This window comes from Camelus ferus, chromosome 7 (assembly GCF_009834535.1).
Source record: "Camelus ferus isolate YT-003-E chromosome 7, BCGSAC_Cfer_1.0, whole genome shotgun sequence".
NCBI classification, from domain to species: domain Eukaryota; kingdom Metazoa; phylum Chordata; class Mammalia; order Artiodactyla; family Camelidae; genus Camelus; species Camelus ferus.
This window is the reverse complement of record NC_045702.1, coordinates 3,088,964-3,110,152: the sequence shown is the minus strand read 5'-3', so window position 1 is coordinate 3,110,152 and position 21,189 is coordinate 3,088,964. Positions and strand designations below refer to the sequence as shown.

Below are 21,189 nucleotides of genomic sequence, written 5' to 3'. Positions count from 1 at the left end.
TTACAAAATTAACGTTTGAATAAAAAGCCTTTTTGTTTCTCTATTTCCCTTTGATTTTATGTAATTGCTAGTCTGTAGAATCTGAATTTTCATCTCGCTCTCCAGCAGTTAATGAATTCTGACCCCTCGCAGAGTGGGACGTACTTACAGGTACTATCAGAGCCACTGCAGGATCCGGGGAGAAACAGCAGGGGAACTCCAGAATGTGGCTGAGATTAGAACGTGAGACGACTTTTTTTTTTTTTTTTTTCCACTTCCTCCAGTAAGTTTGACTTCCCACGTGGTAAATTTTCACTCCCTCCTATTGCACTTAATTTCCATCAAGCGCTTCACGCCTGCGGGTTCTCAGCCCTGGAGAAGCAGGAAGCCCCCCTCCCGGCTGGGCTCCCCAGAGGCGCATGCGCGATGGCTCCGCACAGCGGCTCCCTCTGCAGGTGCCCCCAACGCGTCCCGCCCACCAGGTGGGAAAGAGCCCAGGCCCCAACCTGAAAAATAACGGGAAAATACTTACGATTATATCTCAGGATGCTGTAAGGGCATCTGATGAAGTTTCTCAACCACTTCTAATAAAAATTCCACATAAGAATAAAAACTACTTAAATATGATAGGCTGTTTACCATGAACCAACTAGCAGTGAAAACCATTCTAAGTGGCAAACAATAAAGGCATCTGCATTGTAGACAGGAACGGTCGACATCGCCGTGAATATTTAATGTGCTCCTGGAGGTAGTGGGAAGTGCAGTGTGCAAGCCAACTGGATGACTGGGAAAGGAACCAGGGAAAAACTCTCTTTTCCTGATAACGTAATTCTACCTTAGAAAGCCTAAAAGGAATTAGTTCTAAAACTACTATAGTAAATAAGAATATTTATTAATATGGCTGAATATAGAAATACATAAATAAATCAATAGCTTCTCTCTTCATTAACAGTGTGTAGAGGTGGAAATGGAGAAAATCTTCCATTTACAACAAGAATAAAGACAATAAAAGGACCTAGAATAAATCTAAGGACGACATAAGAGTTAGAATAAAGCAAACTATAAAATCTTGTTGAAGATCTGAAAAAAAATACAATGTAACCGTAGGCAAGACTGTAATGCGAAGTGAACAGGGTCTTGTGGGGGAAGGCAGCGACCAGCTGTGCTGAGTTGAGAGCTGAGAAATTATCACGACACTTAGGAGGTGAGTCTCTGGTAACCTGGAGAAGAGTTTTGGTTGAGTTGGGGTGAAAACGTGATGGAAGTGAGCTTAAGAAAGAACCGGAGAAAAATCAAGGCAGAGAATGTATATTCAAGAAGATAAGGCTAGACAGTTCTCCAAAGATGAAACCCACCCAGCGAGTGGTGCCTCAAACCCACCCAACTGGGTTCAGATGTACCCATGGGCAGGGAAGTGTGATCAGTGAGGCACTACTTTCTCCCATCAGGGGGTCAAAACGGAAGAAAACAGGGTAACTTACCGCTGCCAAGGAGGGGAAGAAAGGATGCTCTCCTGTGTTGGTAGTGGGGTGTCAATTCCAAAAACATTTTTGAAAAGAAATTGGAAGCTATCTTTTTAAATGCTTTAAAAACTTGTAAAGCGTTGATCCTACCCTTAGAAATCTATTCTGTAAAATGCTTAAAACCACCGCACACCCACCAGTAAAGATGCATGGAGGTGGGTCCTTAGCACATTATGCGTAAAAGCCGGAGACTGGAGACACATCACAGTCTACCTGCGTCTTTCACAGCTTCCGAGTCTGCAGATTCGCCTTGTGCTAAAGTTTATTTGTCAACAATATAGATCCCATACGATGTCTTCAAAAAGAAACACACCTGCGACAAGGTTATGTGCTGACTGGTTGACAGTAATGCTGTGACCAGAGACTCACAGGAACCTAACCCTGAGGTTCCCCTAAGAACAGTGTTTATGGAGACTTCCTGGAACATAAGTACCGTGAATGACAGTACTCTCCTGTGAGGACTCAGTGAGTGGGGGCTGACTGAGCAAATTAAGATATATCCACAGCATAGAAGAGTATGGAAGCTGCAAAGATCACCAGTTCAGGCTAAGCCAATTGCTGTAGAGTCATTTCCTTAAATTATCGTTGCATGAAAAAACCAAGGGAGAGTTGTGTAAGGTGACGTCATTTTTAGCTGTGGTTATACAGCTGTATGTTTGCACGTTGTTGTACCAACATTTAGAGAGTGATGCCCACCAAGGTGACAACATAGGGCTCTTTTGAGTGGGTCGGAGGGTCTGCACAGCAGTGTGAGTGCATCAGAGAAGACGGGGTAAGCGGAAGGGAAACTTAGCAATTTTTTTTAATTGAAGTGCGGTCAGTTACAGTGTGTCCCTTTCTGGCGTACAGCACAATGTCCCAGGCATGCGTATATGAAACACAGCATTTTTGATGGTTTCGTTTGTGTAAAATTACCTGTGTACTATGAAGAAATTTGAGAGAAAAAAATGCTAGTTAGCCCTCTGTACACTGACTGACCTGGGAGTCAGTAGCCACCACCGATGGTGAAAAAGCAAGTTGCAAACATATGTGCAGAATGTGATTCTATTTTAGGAACAGATCTGCTTAATAAAAGCTTCTAAGTATAGGGATGAGCAATGGAAAGTATATTTAAAGATACAGAGAGTTTGGGAGTCTTGTGGGAAAAGGTTACTTGTTTTTATGTTTATGTATTGATTTGTTTCAGTAAATACTGTATGTTTTGACTTGTTGAAATTGGAGAAAAATACAAATAAATGTAAAGTAGCATTAATTAGCTGAACATTATTCAGTTAACAAGAAAAGAACATTACTATGTTTAAGAGACTGTAGCAAGTTTGCTACATACTAACTTCATTAGCAAATTTTGAACATTTTGCTTCAAGATGTTGAGTTATATTATGTAATACTTAAAAAATCCTTTGTTCTTTTTTTTCTTTTAGGAATCATTAAGAGCCATCAGATATGAAATATCTCCAGATAAAGAGTATGCTCTTTTTTCATATAATGTGGAACCAGTAAGTACTACTCTTTTCTGTTTATTAAAAAAAAATCGCTTTATTCTGGTGCCTTATTAAGTATTTTCCCTTGAATCTTCATTCTTCATGATCTTTGAATCCTGGAGTAGTTGATGGCTCCTGGGGTGGTTTCTTTTTATCCCACACTGCCACCTAGGAGAGCGGAAAGGCATGGAAACCTTTTTGGCAGAGAAAAAAAAATCATCACTACTTTTAGGGCCTATTTCACAGGATTTTGTTGGTGAGATGGTGAGAAGTTGTCTTTTTGTAGAGATTTATTTTACCTTTTTGTGCCATTATTTTTCCGGCCATTTTCTCAATCACGCCATAAACTTTATCCTGAGAACAAAAAGCAACTGCCAGGTTCTCCCTAAATTAAAACCAGGTGTAAATTCCCTTCCTCCCAGCCATCACAATATTCTAGAGAAGAGTCAAATTATCGCTTTCATTATGTGCGTTCCTGTTTTTAGCATTTCAGATATGCGTCTCATAAAATTTCACCAGAATTTTCTATAAAATCTCACCCTGGGCTTTAGTGGCAGCCTTAAAAAAAAAAAAAAAAAGTGGGTCTTTATTTTTTTGCCTTTAACATCCTCGTGTTGTGGAGCTCATAGTGGCTGTTCAGGGCAGGAAGGTGAGATGTCTTTGTGTAAGTGAAACAGATGTTCAGCTTGTAAGAGATTAGCAACTTTCTCAATGTGCATCGGCGGAACTTTCTTCCCTGGCAAATAAAATACAGAATTCCACTGCCTTTCTAGTTCTTTTGAGACGATTCTAATTAGAGTTTCGTGCGGCTTCTGTGAGAGATAATGGCACCTGCATCATAATTCAGGTCTGAATAGCTTCTTGGTGAGTCTGAGAGAATGTTTCGTGCCGCGAGGCACGCGAGCTGGTGGAGTTACAGCCCCCCCGGGAAGCTGGGCTGTATGTGGAAATGCAACTCCAACTGCAGAATTGTTAGAACTTCTCTTAAAAGTTACGCGATGACCATGTAATTTATTGGCGATTCCAGTTTCAACTCACATTTCCGTTGGAGGTTCACTCCTCCAAGTGTAAATCTTTTTAAGTTCTCTGTCTTCGATTTTCTGTTTACTAGTTTTTTTTTTCTTTGAATGTGCTTTATATAGACATTTTCATTTTGTCCATCCAAATCCTTGGAACACCTGGTCATGTTTCTCTTTTGGATGGGGGCACAACAGTGAACTTGACCTACTGAAAGGTGGCTTTAGCCTTGGGACTCTGCGTGTCCGACACCCGGCCCTGTACGTGCCTCTAAGCTTCCGGCACGTGAGCGCGGTGTCCTTGGTCAGAGCATTTCAGGTCCTTTCACGACGCTTGGAAACGACCACAAGTGTAACCTCAACACCTGAACGAGGGGAAATGCCGGCAGGTACTTGAAGGGCTTTCATAGGATGGGAAATGGGTCAGTTCTCGTTGCTCTGGGAGACACGACCAACACCTGAGTGGGGAGAACGTGAAAAGGCAGGTTTCAGGTCATCTTATCAGACAATCTTGGAACGACGGGGGCACCCCAGTGGCGGGAGGGGTTACCTCGTTCAGTAAGGAGCTCCCTGCGCCTAGAAGCCTTCCAGACACGGTTTTATATTTGTCCTTCAGAACCGTTTAGGAGAGATTCTCACATCTGCTCACTCGGGCTCCTTGGCCCTGGGGCTCTGTGCCTGGCAGGCTTAACCACCGTCCTCCTCTCGCCAGTGCTCCTCGTCAGACAGTGCCTGGCATCCCAGTGCCACTCATGGCCGTTTTGGTAAAGAATATTTTGCTAAATCTGAGCCTTCACCTTGTAAAGCACTGGCTATAAACAGGAACCTTGAACTAACCCTTTCTCCCTCCGCAGCCTCCTGGCCTTTGGAGTAGAACTGTGTTTAGTTTATTTTCTCAACAGAGGGAAAATGTTAAAAAAAAAAAAAAGGAGTAAATTTAGCTAAAAATGACTAAAAATATTGAAAATGCATGCTTTATAAACAATTTATAGAAATGGATACTTTTTTTCTCTTGAGAGAGGTAATTTGGTTTGTTTGTTTGTTTTTTAATGGAGGCACTGGGGGTTGAACCCAGGACCTCGTGCATTCTAAGCACACCCTCTACCACTGAGCTGTGCCCACCGCCCAGAAATGGATACTTTTAACTTAAGCCAAAAGAGTAATCCTTCATAGTTTTCAAGTACTGAGCAGTGACTGCACGCATGATGGTCCAAGCCAGTAGTCTGTTCCTTTGGAGGAAAGATGAGAAGGGAAAGAGCCTAGGATTCTGCGGGAGAACTTGGAGTGAGGCAGACATTAGGAAGAACTTCCTAACTAGATAAACTAAGATGTGGATACTTTTAGAGTGTCCCTCTTCAAGGGAGGAATCTAGGTCTGTAGTTCTGGAAGGAGTGGAATAAAGCAGGACTTCCCAGGCTCTCTTTCGCGTCAGCGCAATTATCCTTGGTACTCTTTGAGAAAAGTTCCATCCTCAGATAAATTTGAGAACTATGGTTAAACAAGTTGAGTAAGCTGCTGTCCTGCAGGGTTTGGTTTTGAAGCCTTTTTATAGCCTCGTAAGGGCTTTAGGTTTTTCCGAATGGGTTTTGCAACATGTGATTCTATCTAATTGTGAGGAGACTGGAATTATTTCCTTGGATCCGTGCCTGTCACGTCCTTACCTATATGTCCCCAAGGCATCTAGGAGATCTTATTTATATGAACTAACTCAACTTTTCATTAAAAAGACTGTCATAAAATATTTTTATATAAACCAACTGTCCAGTTACTGGGCACCTCTCATTTATTAGAATAAATGTTTCATGTGCAATAAAATTTTAGTGTATCGGGCTACAAATCTACACCAAAGACTCCAGATATGCCACGTTGCATCAGGATAATTTCCACCCTCCCAGCCCCTGCCTCTCTGCTGCCCAAAGGCAGTGGACTTTGCTGTCAAATGGGGCTCAAGTTCTTACCAGTATCATTGACTTGAGCATGAGCAGTTAGTCGACTCTTCTGAGCCAGGATTCCCGTCTTTAAAAAGAGGTCAGCGTGCATGAAGCCGTGATTCTGCAAAGACTGAAGGCACACGTAAAGCACTTAGCACAGCGCCTGGCAACCCGCAGACGCTCAGTGATCCTGGTCCCTGTTTCTTCCCAGGCTTCCTCTCCAAGACACAGATGCAGGGCTCACTCCCCAGGAAGATGTCAAGCGTATTCTAGGCCACAGCGATATCTCCGTTTATTCCTTTGTTCGAAAACATTTTTAGGCACTGATTTGCGCCAACGAGATACCTCACCTTACCTCGCGGATGTACAGTAAATCAAAGAAGTGCGACCGAGCAGGAGAGCCAAGCGCCTGGAACAGGGGCCTGGCGCAGCTTGGTAAATCCGGGGCTCTGAGGAAGTGAATCAGCAGCTGGGATCTGCCAGTCCTTCTGGCAGGAGTGTGCACGGTGCCTAGGCTGTAGAGAGAAATCCAGCCTTACAGAGAGGAGGGGACGCCCATCAGGAGGGGCCTGAGGGGTCTTGAGTTGTTCATGGGTTTGGTTTTGGAATTGCTGAGTTCCAGGCAACTCTGCGACATTTAACAGGAGATTCCAAGTAAGAAGCTGGAAAGGTGGTTGTGACTCTCCCGAGCAATGCCTGGAAAGGAGAAAATCTTAATTGTCTTAAAGGCGGAAAGTAAAGCTATGGGTGGAGATGAAGTCACCTGCGGTGAGAGTTATACAAATGATTTGAGAAGTGAAGAAGGCATGAGACTGAGTCTTGAGGGAAAGTGATGTGTTATAAAGGTGCTAAAGGGAAAATCTTCTGAAGAGTAAGAAAAGGGAGGCTCAACAGATCAGAGAAAACCCAATAAAGCACCTTATTATGTATAAAAAGGAGAGGAAAGGCTCCTAAGGGAGGACGCGGCCCCGAGGTTGGAGCGCCCAGGCTCAGCCCTTCAGTCTGTTTTCAATCTCACTTTCTCTCCAGGTCATCTTTTATCTTTCTTGTTGCTTGAAATACCATCATATGATGTTGAAGTCCTAGTCTGTTTTCCTGTCTGAGGCCCTTCCTCTGAGCTCCAGGGCGGACATGCAGGGTGTGCTGTTGGGCTGGTCACATCACGGCTGGCTTGCTCTGGATGCTTCGTGGACCTGCTGTCGAGGCGTTTACACCCCAGAGCTCTGTGCCCAGCGACTAAGAGAGGAGCTCTGATGCCTTGGCTTCTGTCCTGCGCTGGTGAAGGTGGCCTCGCCGAGCCCCGTACTTCTAGGTTGTCTCCGTTCGAGCACAGAGTGGCTCTGTGGACGTGCCCGGGGCCAGGTGTAGGGCCCGGTCCAGGCGCCCCGGCATGACGCTGGCTGAAGCCCGCGTGACGTCGCCCACCTCAGCGGTGGCTTGAGAAGCAGTGGTGTTTAGGGCTGTCTGTGCTGAATGGGCGGTGATAGCGTCCGTGGACAAGGGCAGGAAGGTGAGGACTCTGGGTACAAACAGTAAGGCAACACCTTGAGGACAGCAGGGGCTGAAAGAGAGATTTTTAAGTGTAATTTCTGTAACACGTATTGGGTATTTCTGCCTCTCGTTTATTCAGGATGGTTGCGGTGTTGCAGTATTCCCCAGTTGTTTGACATTAACTGGTTTTATTTGTGCATTTTCACATTGTCAGCTGCTCAAAGAGAAGGGAGATCTATCTCCTGTCCACCCCCACCCCTCGGGACCTAGCCCAGGACCCTCTGTGCATCTTTTGATGCTGAAGACATATCTTTGTGGCACTCTTTTCTCTCTGAACTTCATAGCTTTGGATCAAGATTCAAAGTGACATTATTTGAAAGTCACTCAAATTTGAAATTTTAGCAAATCCACAAAAACATAAAATTATGTCACGGAAGGAGGAGACCCCGTTTGTGAAACATCTTGGTAACATTCCGTGTTTATTCTGAAAGTGTGGGTCCGTGCTAATTAGCATACATTTTTCCTACTAAACTCTTCTAATATTAAGAAACCTGTAACTTAGCTAGTGTCCCTGAACATCCTCAGATTATCCTCACTTTTATTTGTTTTTTATTAAGTTATAGTCAGTTTACAACGTTGTGTCAATTTCTGGTTTACAGCACAATTTTTCATTCATACGTGAATATACGTGTATTCATTTTCCTATTCTTTTTCACCAAGATTAGCTCATTTTAACGGTGTCAGCCCTATGTTTTCTTAATGATCTCAAAAGTACCCTTTTATAAAAGGGGTAAAAAGGTATCAATTAGATTTGAGAAAGGATGAACCCAAGCACTGGTTTCCATTTTTGCAGCCGTTGGTACCTGTACGTCCAGAAGTGTTGTGTCTGGAATTGGAAAATAATAAACAATGTCGTGTTTTGTTTGTCTGGTACCTGTTGTTGGTAAAACGTGCTTATTTACGTCATCTCATTCCTCGCAAGAGAGCATTCCTGCCCCCGGGAGTGTTCCTGAGTGTTACTTTGTTTGTTTTGTGTGACGAACTTCGTAACATTTCTTGGTGTACAGCTTCTGAAGGGCTCTCTTGAAGCTAAGCCAAACAGTGGGAGGAGATAGTAATTTTTTATTTTTAATTTGGAAACTAGGTTAACTATACTAACTAAACTGTACTAATGGAGGTGAATTTCCTTGAAAATTATCTAATGAGAGCAGCTATGTTCCTTCATATTGAGTCCTATTTAGCAAATATGAAAAGTGTCCTGAATTCTTTATAAAGGAGGGAAAAAATGGAAACTGTGATGTCTTAGATCATTTAAAAACATTCATATATTTTGTGACTTTCAAAGAGGAAGGAGAAACTGTGTCTGGAAAATGCTCCTCCTGAGAGATTGTTTTCTGAAAGAACCAGTGTGTGTTTGTGAAGTACCTCATCTCGGAGTTTAGAGGAGTTAATTGGGTGGCTGTTCTTCGAGCCAGGGGAACGTTGTTCCGCTCCAGATAAAATCTTGTCCAAAACCTGGTGTAAACAAAGCCCCAGCCGGGCCCACAGCCGTGGCGTGAGCATGCTGAGCTCATGTATACCCGCTTACCTGCTTTGGTTATCTGTTGCTGCACAGCAAACCACCCCAAAACATAGCGGCTTACAGCAAGCAGCACTAGCCGTCTCACGGCTTCTGTGGGTCAGGAATCTGGGCTCAGTTAACTGGACCTCTGGAGGCCGGGTCTTTCACAGGCCGGAACCCCGGTGCCACCTGCACTGCGGTCTCACCTCGAGGCCGGCTGGGGACGAGCCTGCTGCCCTGCTTCCCCCGTGCGGTCACCGACGGGCTCCGTTCCTCGAGGCTGTGGGGTTTCTCCCTGGCTGTTGGCTGGAGCCCGTCCCCAGGCCTTTGTACCCCGGGGCTCGCCTGGGGGACTGCACCACACATGGCAGTTTGATGTCTTCAGAGCGGCGAAGAAGAGCCCAGACAGTGTCAGCAGGGTGGAGTTCTCAGTGTTTGTGCCCTCATGTCCCCTCACTGTCACCAGAGTCCATTGTGAGAAACAAGCCTCTAGGTCTAACTCACATGTAAGGGGAGGGGTCACGGGAGAGTGAGCGCCAGGCAGGGGGACAGTCGTTTCAGAGGCTCCCATGACACCACCAGTGCCGGATGAGGAAGTATGCTTCCTCGGATTTATACGGCCCTTAGCGAGCCTGCAGTCTGCTGACAGGACCGAGTGTGTCTGCTTCCTTCCTCCCTTCCGTGTTCCCCAGGGTGCCAAGAAGTCAGAGGCCAGGAGGTGTGCTTGGTTATAGCAAGTCCCTAGGGAGGCCTGTGTTGGGGGCAGGAAAGCCACGTTCTCATCAGTCCCCTGTAGGTGACTTGCTGAAGACCCTGGGTGACCCAAACGTCTGCAGTTCTCCCGTCTGCGAAAGGCAGGTGCTGTGTTGTTCATTAGGGACTTAGGGATACCGTGAAGCCAGTGTGGACGGCCACTTAGCTGTCTGGCACCTGTGTTCGTTAAATTCACGGTATAAGAAGATGCCTAACTCAGATCTTGAGTATAGTGGGTTCTTTTTATGTAATTTCTTGTTATTATTTTATTTTTCATTATAATATTTTAAGCTTGGTAAAATAAAGATGCTATATAAATCCAGGGGGCTGCAGATTGCAACGATCTCTTAGGAATCCAAGTAGAAACTTACTCTTTTTTTGTTACACTGACTACTAGAACCTCAAATTTAGCGGTAAAATTAGAATACAGTGAGAAAGCATTAGGCCACTCACTGTGGATCTGTTTCTCCTGGTTTACTGGTACGTATCCTAAAGGGATTTTGTAAGTTTTGTACTGAAAAGGGAAAGTGTACAAAGAAATGTTGTTCTTTGTCTGCTAAGGATTGCGTATTAGTAGTGAACAGTAATACCGCTTACTAGTGGGGAGGTTAACCGAAGCATTTGCTATTCTAAGTGCAGAAGGTGGTTCCTCACGGTGACGTTCGAATTTACATCCAGGTGTCACTGTGAAGTTTTGTGGACCATGCCTGTGGTCCATGGCTCCCAGGCTCTGGAAATCCATGTGTGGGGCTTGACCAGACTTGGGCATTTTTTTTAAATTGAAGCGCCGTCAGTTACAGCGGGTCAGTGTCTGGCGCACAGCACAACGTCCCAGTCTTGCATTTGCACACGTACATTCATTTTCATATTCTTTTTCATTCAAGATTATTATAAGATATTGAATGTAGTTCCCTGTGCTCTACAGAAGACTTTTTTAAAACCTGTTTTATATATAGTGGCTAAATCCTGCCTACCGAGGCAGAGGGTGGCGTTTCCCTTGGGTCTCTCGCACTTAAAATGTTTAACCAAGTCACAGACCTGCTCTGTCTGTGTTTCTCTCAGAGGCGGAGGGCAGCTGCTGGGCACACAGAAGGGGTGGTCCCCTGCCCCCAGCGGCTGTCTTCCCGGGGAGCGGCGGGGAGCGCGTGGCCCCCGGTGCCGAGTCCCGTCCCCGCCCCGACACAGCGTCCCGCTCATACCTGACAGGACGTGACTTGATGCTGCGCTCGTCGTGGGAGGAGTGCAAGCAGGTTTCACATCCAAAAAACTGCCCTCCTTTCCTGCCCTCGTGAGTTGACGCAGCCCATTTTGCCAAGTGAGGGGCTGTGAACTTTATATAATTCATGCAAAGCTTGAAAAATGGCCAAACACAGGTAGGCCTGGTCAAGCTTGTTTGGTCGGTGACTCTCGGCAGAATTCCAGAACCTCCAAGGCAGCTGTCAGTCACTTTGCCCCGTCGTGTCTAAGGGAAATGAGTTTCTTAATTCTTCAGCTGTTGAACTTGATCTTTCTGCACTGTCTGCTGAGCATCCTGGGCCCGCCTCCAGGAACCATCCGGTGCCAGTGGTTCTGGTTCTGGCTCTGGCTGGCGGGAACCCTGGCACACCTCCCCGTAGCAGTGCCGACGTCAGCATTGCAGGCGGGTCTCCGTCTCTGTCTGCAGCCCCTCAGGTCAGGCTCTGAAGAGCGGGGGCTCGGTCACGGGCATTTCTGCAGCTGGTTGCTGCTGTTCCTGAAGCTGTCCTGATGCGAGGAGGCAGGATTCCTGGTCCTCAGTGTGGAAACCATCCCAGGACTGCCCGGAATTGCGCCGCCCACGCCGCCCACATTTCTCAGAAGCCCCTTTGTTGTGGTTGAACCTCCTGCAGCAGGACTTAGAAGAGAAGGTGCTCACGCAGACTCCTCGGCCCCTCCGGGTTTTGCTCCTTGACTCGTTAGGGCCCGGCTGTCTGTGACTCTTCCTTGATTCGATTGTTGAAAACTGGCATTTGACTTTTGAAGTGTGAGTTCTCCCAGCGCTCGTGACGTGCCGTCCGTGGCTGCACAAGGCTGTGAGAGGCCAGCACGTGGTCAGGGTTCTGGGGACGCTGTGACAGGCGGGCCGTGCGGGGGCGGCGTGGCCCCTGCTCCCAGCGGGCACTCTGCCCCAGTCAGGGGAGGTTTGGGGGTGCTGGGGGTTGGGGGTTCGTTTTTGAAAGTGTAGCTTCCCAGCAATTTGGGGTTTGGTGTTTGTTGTTGTTGTGTTAACACAAAACTGGTTCAAAACTCCCACGCACAGCACTTTGGTTTTGTGTGTTGCTGTGGTTTGTTTTCATGGGTCTTTTTCTCTTCAGGTTTGAGAGAGAAATTCAACAGCATGAAACCGGATGTAGGGAAAATGTGGCCCAAACAACGGTTCTTTTCTCAATGAAATGCAGACTGTTGTTAAAATAATTGTGTGTGTGTGTGTAGTGCTGCTCTGGCAAGAGGAGAGAACTAGAGAACTGGACTGGCCCAAGCACTGCAGGGATCCGGAAGCGCAGTGATTAATATTTTGAAGTCCCTTTTCTGCAAGTGCTTGAAATATTTATGTGTGTCCCGGAGTGTTGCCAAGAGAGGCTTCTGGGGCGTACCTGCCGCAGGAGGAGGGTCCTAACGAGGCTGGGCTCGCAGGACTGTGACTGCAGGTTGAGTGTCTGTCACGAGCAATAGCCTGTGTGCTGTGACCTGAGGCCTGCCCTCTGACCTGAGGCCTGCCCTCTGACCTATGGCGTGTTCTCTGACCTGTGGCCTGTCAGACCAGCCCTCTGACCTGGCACGCTTCCCCGGTAGCCTCTCACCTGGCCTCTACTGCCCCTCTCTCCTGCTCCCCGGCTCCCTCCCCAGGGTGGCCAGGCGACCTCACAGACATGTAGTAAGACCACGTGGGTCTCCTCTCCCCATGGCCTCGGGAACAGACCGGTGGCCTGCAGCTTCTCGTGGAGGCCCCGAGCCCCACGCCACACATGCCCCCACCTGCTCTCCAGCCACGGTCGCCTGCTCTGTGGCTCCATCCTGCCAGGCCCTGTCTGACCTCAGGGCCTTTGCACTCCCCCTGCCTCTCTGGACCGTTCCGACACCGGGAAGGGATGCTTCCTCTGGGCGGAGAAAGGAGGAGATACTCTGTCGTAGGCAGAGTGGAGGAAGGACTGTTGAGTTTCTTTTGATGCATTCCTTTACTTTGCCCCACGGCTGATGAGACAGGGCACTTGCTGAGAGTGACGACAGGGGAGAGGGAGCCTGAAGAGGGGAAAGGTAGGAGCCAGCGTCTCAGCCGCTGGAAAGGCGGCTCCCCTGTGCCCCTGGGCAGTGAGCAGGCTCGCTGGGGTTTGTGCTGAGGGGGGTGCATGGAAGGCAGCCAGCCGGGTGGTGCTTGTCCCCAGTCCCCAGTCCAGTGTTTGATGGCATCCGGGGCTGGAATTGGGCAGGTGAGTAAAATCAGGAGTTAGGGCCCTTTCAGAGGACTGATTATTGTGAGGGGCTGTGGCATCTCAGCTGGTCATGGAGGGAAGTGAAGCTGGGGGGGGGGTGCCTGTAGGTGGAGCGTGTCCAGAATCTGAGGCCTGGCGTCAGTACAGACAGGAGGTGGAAGGCACAGCTCAGGAAGACACGGCGAGCCAGTGGCATGGGTTTCGGAGGAGGTCTGAGAAGCGGGGGACAGGGAGGGGGCCGCTCAGACAAGCGGATGCTGACCTGTGAAGAGACGACGTGGACCAGGGGATGCCGCAGCCTCTGGGCGGCGGAGACGGTGTCACACTGGTAATTCTTAAAGACCACCGGCTTGAGGAGGGTCTCGGAGTAATCGAAATTAGCCAGGGAAGTGGTGTCATTGGCAATGAAAGGGAGAAACGGCAGTGAGAGGACACACTTGCAGAGTGACATGGCCAGGTCTGAAACAGAGAACACGTAATTGCTTTTGTTATGAATGGTCATCACTGTCACGTAGTGAGGGGAAAAAACGACTCCAGTTCTCATGAAAGATCTGTTCCTCAGCTCCAGTCTAGCAGGGTCAGCTGCTGTGGGGAGCCCAGGGGCGCTCACCTGCAGAGACTCACCGCTGCGGAGCACGGACCCGGCTGCCCGGCCTTCTGAACGGCAGTCAGGGCACAGAGACTTCCCGGATCATCATCTCTGCTGGGCTGTCAGAGCATCTGTACTAAAAACTTGAAGGAATTAATCATGGCTGTACGTTAGGACCAGTTCCATTTGTGACTTTCCGCTCCGACCGCCGTCGAAGAAAATGATTGAACAAAATGTCATGAAGACGCCGTCCAGAGTGTCACCGGAGTCACACGATGCCCCACCTGGTGCAGCAGTAAAACGAGACACTGCGCTTCTCGGAGCAGTTAGGACAGGCTTTTGCTGCTCTTCTGGGCAACTGGGCTTATTTTTTATGATAACAGAGAGACGTCCTTGGATATAATTTTCAAGAGTTTATTGTGTTCCCACTTCTTTTTTCCATAGTGTCTCCCACAATACGTAAGCTGTCTCATTGGGAAAACCCCATGCTGAGCTCTGTGCGTGATCCAGCAAGTGCCTTGGAAATGTGCGGTTTTGTTAAACACATGGTATTAATATTCTACAGTCTTGTTACGGAATAAGTCTCGGAGGGTCTCGGAGGGTCTCGGAGTAATCGAAATTAACCACTGGAACAAGTCTTGTTCCATAACAAGGCTGAAGAATATTAAATAAATATTAACTATAGAAAATTAATTTCTACGAATATAGGATATTTGTTGTAACAAAAAGCCTGAAAATGAGGGAGGAAGGCTCCAGGGTTGCTCTGTCGTGTGACAAGGCACAGGGACCTCCAGACTCGGGTTTTACTGGTGCCTCTGCCTTGGCGGGACTTCCAGCCAAGTCAGTAACCACGGTTTTTGAAGCTGCAGAAATTAACGAGCAGGAGCGGTGGGCGGCTGAATGACCCCTACGCTGGGCGCTGCCCTGGGCTTTTCCGTGGCTTGCCCCTCCTGGACAGTGGTTCCAGCTTAACAGACGGAAAGTGTCTGCGTTTGCAGGACTGCCGTGTGTGTGCACACGTGCGCACTTGTGCGTGCGTGCGTGTGAAGGGCAGTAAATAGTTCCCGCTGGAGGTGAGAGAGGAGAGGGGACAGCGCGGCGTTCCTCTCCCAACGGCACAGCTGCTGTATGAGGGAGAAGTTACAAACCAGAAAGAGGGCCATCCTTGAAGCAGAAGGGTGTGAGCTAGGCATCCTTGTTCCGTAATCTGATCTCCACGTGACCCCCGCACCCTGAGCTTCCAGAGGTTCCGAGGGTTTTCTTTTTTTGGCTTCCATAAAGCCACCAGAGATGATTAACTATCAAAAGGCGGGAAACCTGTTCATTTGTTAACACTGCGATGAAGAAATGTGAAGCGACTGAGATTCACGAGGCGATTTGGTACTTAGCTCTGACTGCGTGGTTTCTTGGATGAGGATATGAGAGGACTGGTGAAGGCGCCCAACAGTCTGAGCCACACAATGTCACAGTGATCGTTTTTACTTGATTGCCCGTGGCCTGAATTAACCAGTAGTTTTGACAACCTCAGAGGCCGCAGGGTGTTCCTAAAGGCCAGGTAAGAGGATGCTGCTGGCAAACGTGCCTTCGAGTTGGTGTGACTTAAGCGCCAGTCACAGGAGCCCAAGGAGGACGAGGCGTGTGGTCCAGCCTGACCAGAGGCCCAGACGGGAGCCGAGAGGAAGGAAGGAGATGGGTCCTCGGTGCCAGTCCATTTATTCACAAGTATTCAGCTGCGCATTCCCTCTGGACCCCTGAGGAAAAAGAGATCTTGACTGAAAACTCAGAAAAGGTTAGGAAGGCAAGAATGTGAGAACCGCTTCTAAACCACAAGTGTCCCTCTGGGCCCAGCGGCGGGAGGAGAGTCATCGCCGTGACCCTGGGGTACCCAGGGGACAAGGAGGATAAGCTCCCTGTGTCTCCTGGCACAAAATTCTCAGACGAGAGAACGCATTCCCAGGGACGAGCCCCGCTGCAGATGCCAAGGTTCTCCAACCAGCGGGGCCCTTGATTCTCCCTGTAGGAGAAGGTTCCAGCCTGTGCACTGAAGGGGGTGGAGCCGGGCGGTGGGTGGGGTTTGTAGGGCCCCAAATCGAGTCTGTGAGTCTGGCAGTTGCTCTGTCTCTCTCTCACACACACTCACACACTCAAGAACTGTTCATTCATTGCACTTAGTGTATGTATTTAGTATATTTCCTCTCCAGCTTTAACCATTGATAGATTTCTTCCTTCTTAAGCAAAGACTTGGGGCACCCCAGTTGGACAGAGTTCATGGTGGTGCGTCCATGTCTTCGTGAATGATGAAGAGAGAAATGGAGACTGCAGTCACCCACTTGTTAGCAATTCTGAGGGGCAAGCATTATGGCCTGAAAGTGTCTCCACCTCCCCCGACGGGTCAGCCTCCCGTCCACGGTGCACTCCTGCCATCTTTTTGCTCTTCTGGGTTTTCAGCTAGAGGGTGAGGGTCCGGGGGGTGTGGTCTGCCAAACAAGGCCCATGAGTGACCAGTGTGGGATCAAACGCCTTCTTCTATTTGACCTGCGCTAGGCTTTTAAGTGTCTAGGAGCCAGGTTGGGAGGGAGCGAAAGCACACAAAGAAAATGAAGAACAAAACCTGCACAGCTGAGACCCTGAGGGTCGAAGGCAGGGTGTGCAGCAGAAACACAGCCGAGGAGGCCTGGATGGAAACAACGGGGCGGCGGGAAGGAGCGTCAGGAAGTCATGGCTGGTTCAGTTCTGACCATTGCATTTGGAGGAAGATGGGGGATCGGGGCAGTGAGGAGATGGAACTGCCTGGAAGACGAGGTTGGGAAGCCACGAGGAAGAGGGGACACGCGGGGGCAGAGGGGAACACCAGGCGGGTCGGTGCCCACCTCGCCCGCCGGGCTCCCCGTCCTGTGCACCTGCCGCCCCAGCGCGTCGGCCCTCAGCCCTCGGGTGCCCGGGGACAGGCGAAGGAGGAGCCAGGCTTCACAGGAGGAGCCAGGGAGGGCCCAGGTCGCCAGGGGCCCTCGTGGATCCCCGACCTTCCCCCAGGGCCCGACGCGGAGGGCGGGAGCGCGTTGGCTCCAGCGCGCACTGCCGGCAGCTCTCCGAGCCTCTCCAGCCCTTTGGAAACGGCGTGTCTTCTCAGCGGCCAGCGTTTATCAGAGTGAAGCCGACAGTGAGGACAGCCTGTCACCAGACAGTGCAGGAAGGACTCAACTGACACCAGCTCAGAGATGGCTGCTCCACGGGGAGGCTGGCTGCTCGCATCCTGTGGCCAGAAACGGCACCTCCTTTGAGAATCGCCTGGATCCCGGAACGTGCCTGAGCAGACTGCGGCCGCCAAGGCCCCCCTGCCGGCTGCCTTTCCGAGCTCTGTCAGAAACCCGGCTCTGGGACGGTGTCTTCCCTGGGTGCCCGGGCACACCTGACACCAGGTAGGATCGGGTGCCCGCGCCTACTGCCCCGGAGGCAGACGGGTGGGCCCAGGGGCTGCCACGGCCTTGCCTTCCTCCAGGACGGCTGCCCGCTCGGGGTCTCCTTCCTCTGGACAAGCACAGTGTGCAGGCTTGTTCCTCCTCCTCCCCCGTCTTGCTCAGCCCCTCCTCGCCACTGTGCTTGGACCTCAGGCTCCTGCATCTTCACCTTCTCCATCTCAGCTGCCGCCACGCAGGCAGCACTCACGCTTCCTCAGCTCTTTCCTGTCTCAAAACGAAACAAAGATGAAAAAAATCCCTGCCAGTCCGCATCTGCCTCCTCCTCTTCCTTCCCTTCTTAGCCAAACTGCTACGAGAGAAGCGTCCGATCACCCTCTCTGCTCGCTCTCCTGGCACAGTGCCGTCCTCCATCACCCGACAGCTAGGGAAGGCACTCGGCTCCCCGGGTCCAGCTTGGGGAGCTGGGGCTCGGGGAGCCTGCACGGTGTCTCCACAAGGTCTCTGCCGTAGGGGCGCTGCGACTGACTCCGTCTCCGCTCTGCGAGGCACCTGCTCTAACTCTGTGCTCTGGGCCCGAGCCCATCTCTGAAGTCACCCCCCCCACCCCCACCGCCGCCCTGCACCTGAGCGCTCACCATGTCACCAGAGTCGCCTTCTTGCCGTCACTGAACCCGGTGCCCACCTGTGTCAGCCCGGGCTGCCCTAACAAGATCCCGGGCGGGGTGGCTTAACAGCAGAAATGTGTTGTCTGGTAGTTCTGGAAGCCGGAAGTCCAAGACCAGGGTTCCAGCCCATTCTGTTTCTGGTGAGACCGCCCCCCTGGCTTGTAGACAGCCACCTTCCTCTGTGTGCTCACATGCCTTTCCTGGGCGCACGTGTGCCCAGAGACAGAGAGAGAGAGACAGGGAGACAGAGACAGAGAGGGTTCTGATGTCTCTTCGTGTCACCAGGGACCACCCTTAGGACCTCACTTAACCTGAATTACTTCCTTCCAGGCCCTTCTCCAAATGCAGTCACAGTTGGATCAGGGCTTCACTGTATGAATTTTGAGGGAACACAGTTTATTCCATCTCATTCTACCCTCGACCCCTCAAAATTCATGTTCATCTCATGTGCAAAATCCATTCACCCCATGCAAACAGCCCCCAAAATCTTAACGCATTCCAGCATCAGCTGTAAGTCTGGGTCTGAAGTCTCACGTAAACACCGCCTCAATCAGACGTGGGTGAGGCTCCCAGTGTGACTCACCCCGAGGCAGAACTCCCCTCCAGCTGCGAGCTTGTACAAACCAGACAAGTTACGTGTTTCCAAAACACAGCAGTGGGACAGACGTAGGACAACATTTCCATTCTAGCCGAGAGGAGCCAGGAGGCAGAGAGGGGCCCCCGGCTCTGCCAACACCCAGAACCGGCAGGTTCCTTTGTGTCTCAAGGCTCGAGAGCAATGGCTCCAAGCCCCTCCCCCTGGGCCCAGTGGGGTGGCAGTGTCACCCCCACAGCTCTCAGTAAGGGGGCCCAGCCTCTGAGGGCATCCAGGCCACCCCCACTGGAGAGGTGGGCCCAGCCCTGAAGATCTCAGAATTGCCTTCAGGGTCTTTCTTCCGCTTTCCTGAGGGGTGGAGCGCGTTTGCAGCCGGATGGCTCTGCGGTCCCGTCCTGTAGGGTCTAAGCCTGGCATTCCCTCGCATTCTGGCCCCATTTTTTCTGTCCCTTTAGTGTTTCTACTGGGTCGGCCCACCTCTGTTTTTACCCACCATTGAAGTGGCTGATTCATCCGTGGTCCACACCCACACCAGCCTCCTTGTCAGTGGTCCTTCAGAACAAGCCTGCCTCACTTTTCAAAATGTGGACCGGCTGGGAATTTTCCAGATCTTTCCATCTGGTCCCTTTTTGCTCAACCGTTCCTTCTTCAGTTCACCGGTCCTCTCACATTTTCCTAAGAGCGTCAGGAGGACCTAGGCCACACCGTCCACATTCTGCTTAGAAATCTCCTCAGCAGAATATCCAATTTCATGGCTCACAAGCTCTGTCTTCCACAAAAGACCAGCACAACAGCTCAGCCCCAAGTCCTGGCCACTTTGTAACAAGAGTTGCTTTTCTTCCAGGTTCCAGCAGCATCTGAGGCCGCATCAGAAGGGCCTTTAAGTCCACGTTTCGACCAACAGTCCCCTCCCTGCTGTCCAAGCTCCTCCCAGCCCGCACCTCAGACCTCCTGCAGCCTCCACCCCTCGCCCAGTCCCAGAGCTGCGTCCACATTTAGGGGGTTTGTTACAGTGGGCCTGCTTCACGGGACCAAAATCTGGCCCGGTCAGCCCGGGCTGCGATGACCGAATACCACAGACTGGTGGCTCAAACGTCAGAAGCGTGTTTCCTGTCAGCTGGGGGTGCTGGAGGGTCCGGGCTGCTCTGGTTTCTGGCGAGAGCTCTCTTCCCGGCACGAAGGCGGCCACCATCCTGCCCTGTCCTCACGCGCCTGGTGTGAGCGTGGGGGGTGAGGGCAGGGACCGAGGGGGAGCTCTCGGGTGCCCCTCCCTAGGGGAGCACCAGGCCTATCAAATCAAGGGCCACCCCTACGCCCCCGTTTACCCTTTTTTACGTCCTGGGAGATCCGTCTCTAAGTGCAGTCACATTGGGGGTTAGGGCATCGGCGTTTTAACTTGCTGGGGACACAAGACTTTCAGTCTAAAACACCCCTCCTCCGGCCTCACCTCCTCCTCGGGCCTCACCTGGCTGGCCCTCTGGGCAGAACTTGACTTTGCTCCGCACGCCCTCTTCCTTCGACTTTCTTGGTCCCAAATCCCCAGAGGCTCTGTGGGTTTTCTCCCTCGCCTGCCCAGCGAGGGTTTGCCCAGTGCCCAGGTGTAACTGGTTTTCCTCTGAGTCCCGACCTGGGTGGTCCTTCTTACTCACGTGACTTTCTCTCCCTGGGCAACTTCATCTTTGCAATTCCTGTGCAGGCCGTTGCCACCCCCCAGAATGTGACCCACTGAGTGGCCCCAGAAGTGTCACCAGGAGGCTTGCCAGACAGCCTGAAGCGCAGGCCACTGCCCAGACCTTGGTGAACCGGAGCCTCTGAGCAGGTCCGGACGCGGCTGGTGCGTGCGTGGGAGCTTGAGGTGTGCTCTTCTAGGCGACGGTGACCCCCTGGCACATGTGTGGTCCAGACCTCTCACCTGGGCTCCGGGCCGTGGGCTCTCCTGCCTCCTGGGGCCCCTGGGGACTCAGACGCGGCACGTGCAAGCTGAACTCATCACCTTCTCCCCAGGGTGGTCGCACTGTCTGTGCCCCACACGTCAGCGTGTTAAGATAAGGACCACCATCCACCCCGTATTTCCAGGGCCCTGGGCGTCTCCCCCCCCGCCCCCCCCCACACACACCAGGCATCATCGCCACGCCTTTCGCCCTTGAATGTACCCACCTCACTCTTCTCCCATGGCCACCATCCTGGGGCCGCTCACCTCCACTTACTTCCTAAGAACCACACTCGCCTCCCAAAGGGGCTCTTTGCGCCGGCCTCCCTCCCCACCGCACACAGCTCTAACCTGTCCCCCCCCTTGCCTTCAGGTGACCTCTCTAACGTGCCAGTCGGGTCACCCGTTCCCCGGCTCACAGCCCTTGGGCTCCTCTCTCATCTTCCTGCCAGCACCCTTCATAGCGCCTTCAGGAAGCCGTCCTTCCTGGTCTGACACGTCTCCATCTGTGGTGCCCAGGCCTGTGTCAGCCCCTTACACAGACCTCTCTTGCCTTTGGGCCTTTGCTCCTGGAGCTCTCTCTGCCAGCGGCACTGCCTCCGCCATCACCTCTGCGTCCTTCCACGCCCTCCAGATCTCTTCCGTAGGAACGGCGCGCAAGAGTCAGGCAGTGACCCCTCGCAGACCACAGGGTCCACAGCCCTTTACAGTTCTCCAGGCCCGGGCTGATCAATCCCCACCCCCACTGGATGGTAAGGGCCTCAGAGACAGCCTTGCGCGCTGGCCGTCCCATAGCGGGTCCCCCAT

General features: G+C 51.1%; 1 protein-coding gene across 5 annotated transcripts in view; it reads left to right on the top strand.

Annotated features, from left to right (window-relative positions):
- The window catches only part of DPP6 (dipeptidyl peptidase like 6), an 846,041-nt gene that overhangs the window by 619,072 nt on the left and 205,780 nt on the right, over nucleotides 1-21,189 (top strand). For all 5 annotated transcript variants that reach the window (XM_032483043.1, XM_032483045.1, XM_032483041.1 and 2 more), the window contains exon 5: nucleotides 2,924-2,998. In XM_032483043.1, coding sequence (XP_032338934.1) covers nucleotides 2,924-2,998 — 75 coding nt within the window. The remainder of the gene's footprint in view (nucleotides 1-2,923; nucleotides 2,999-21,189) is intronic.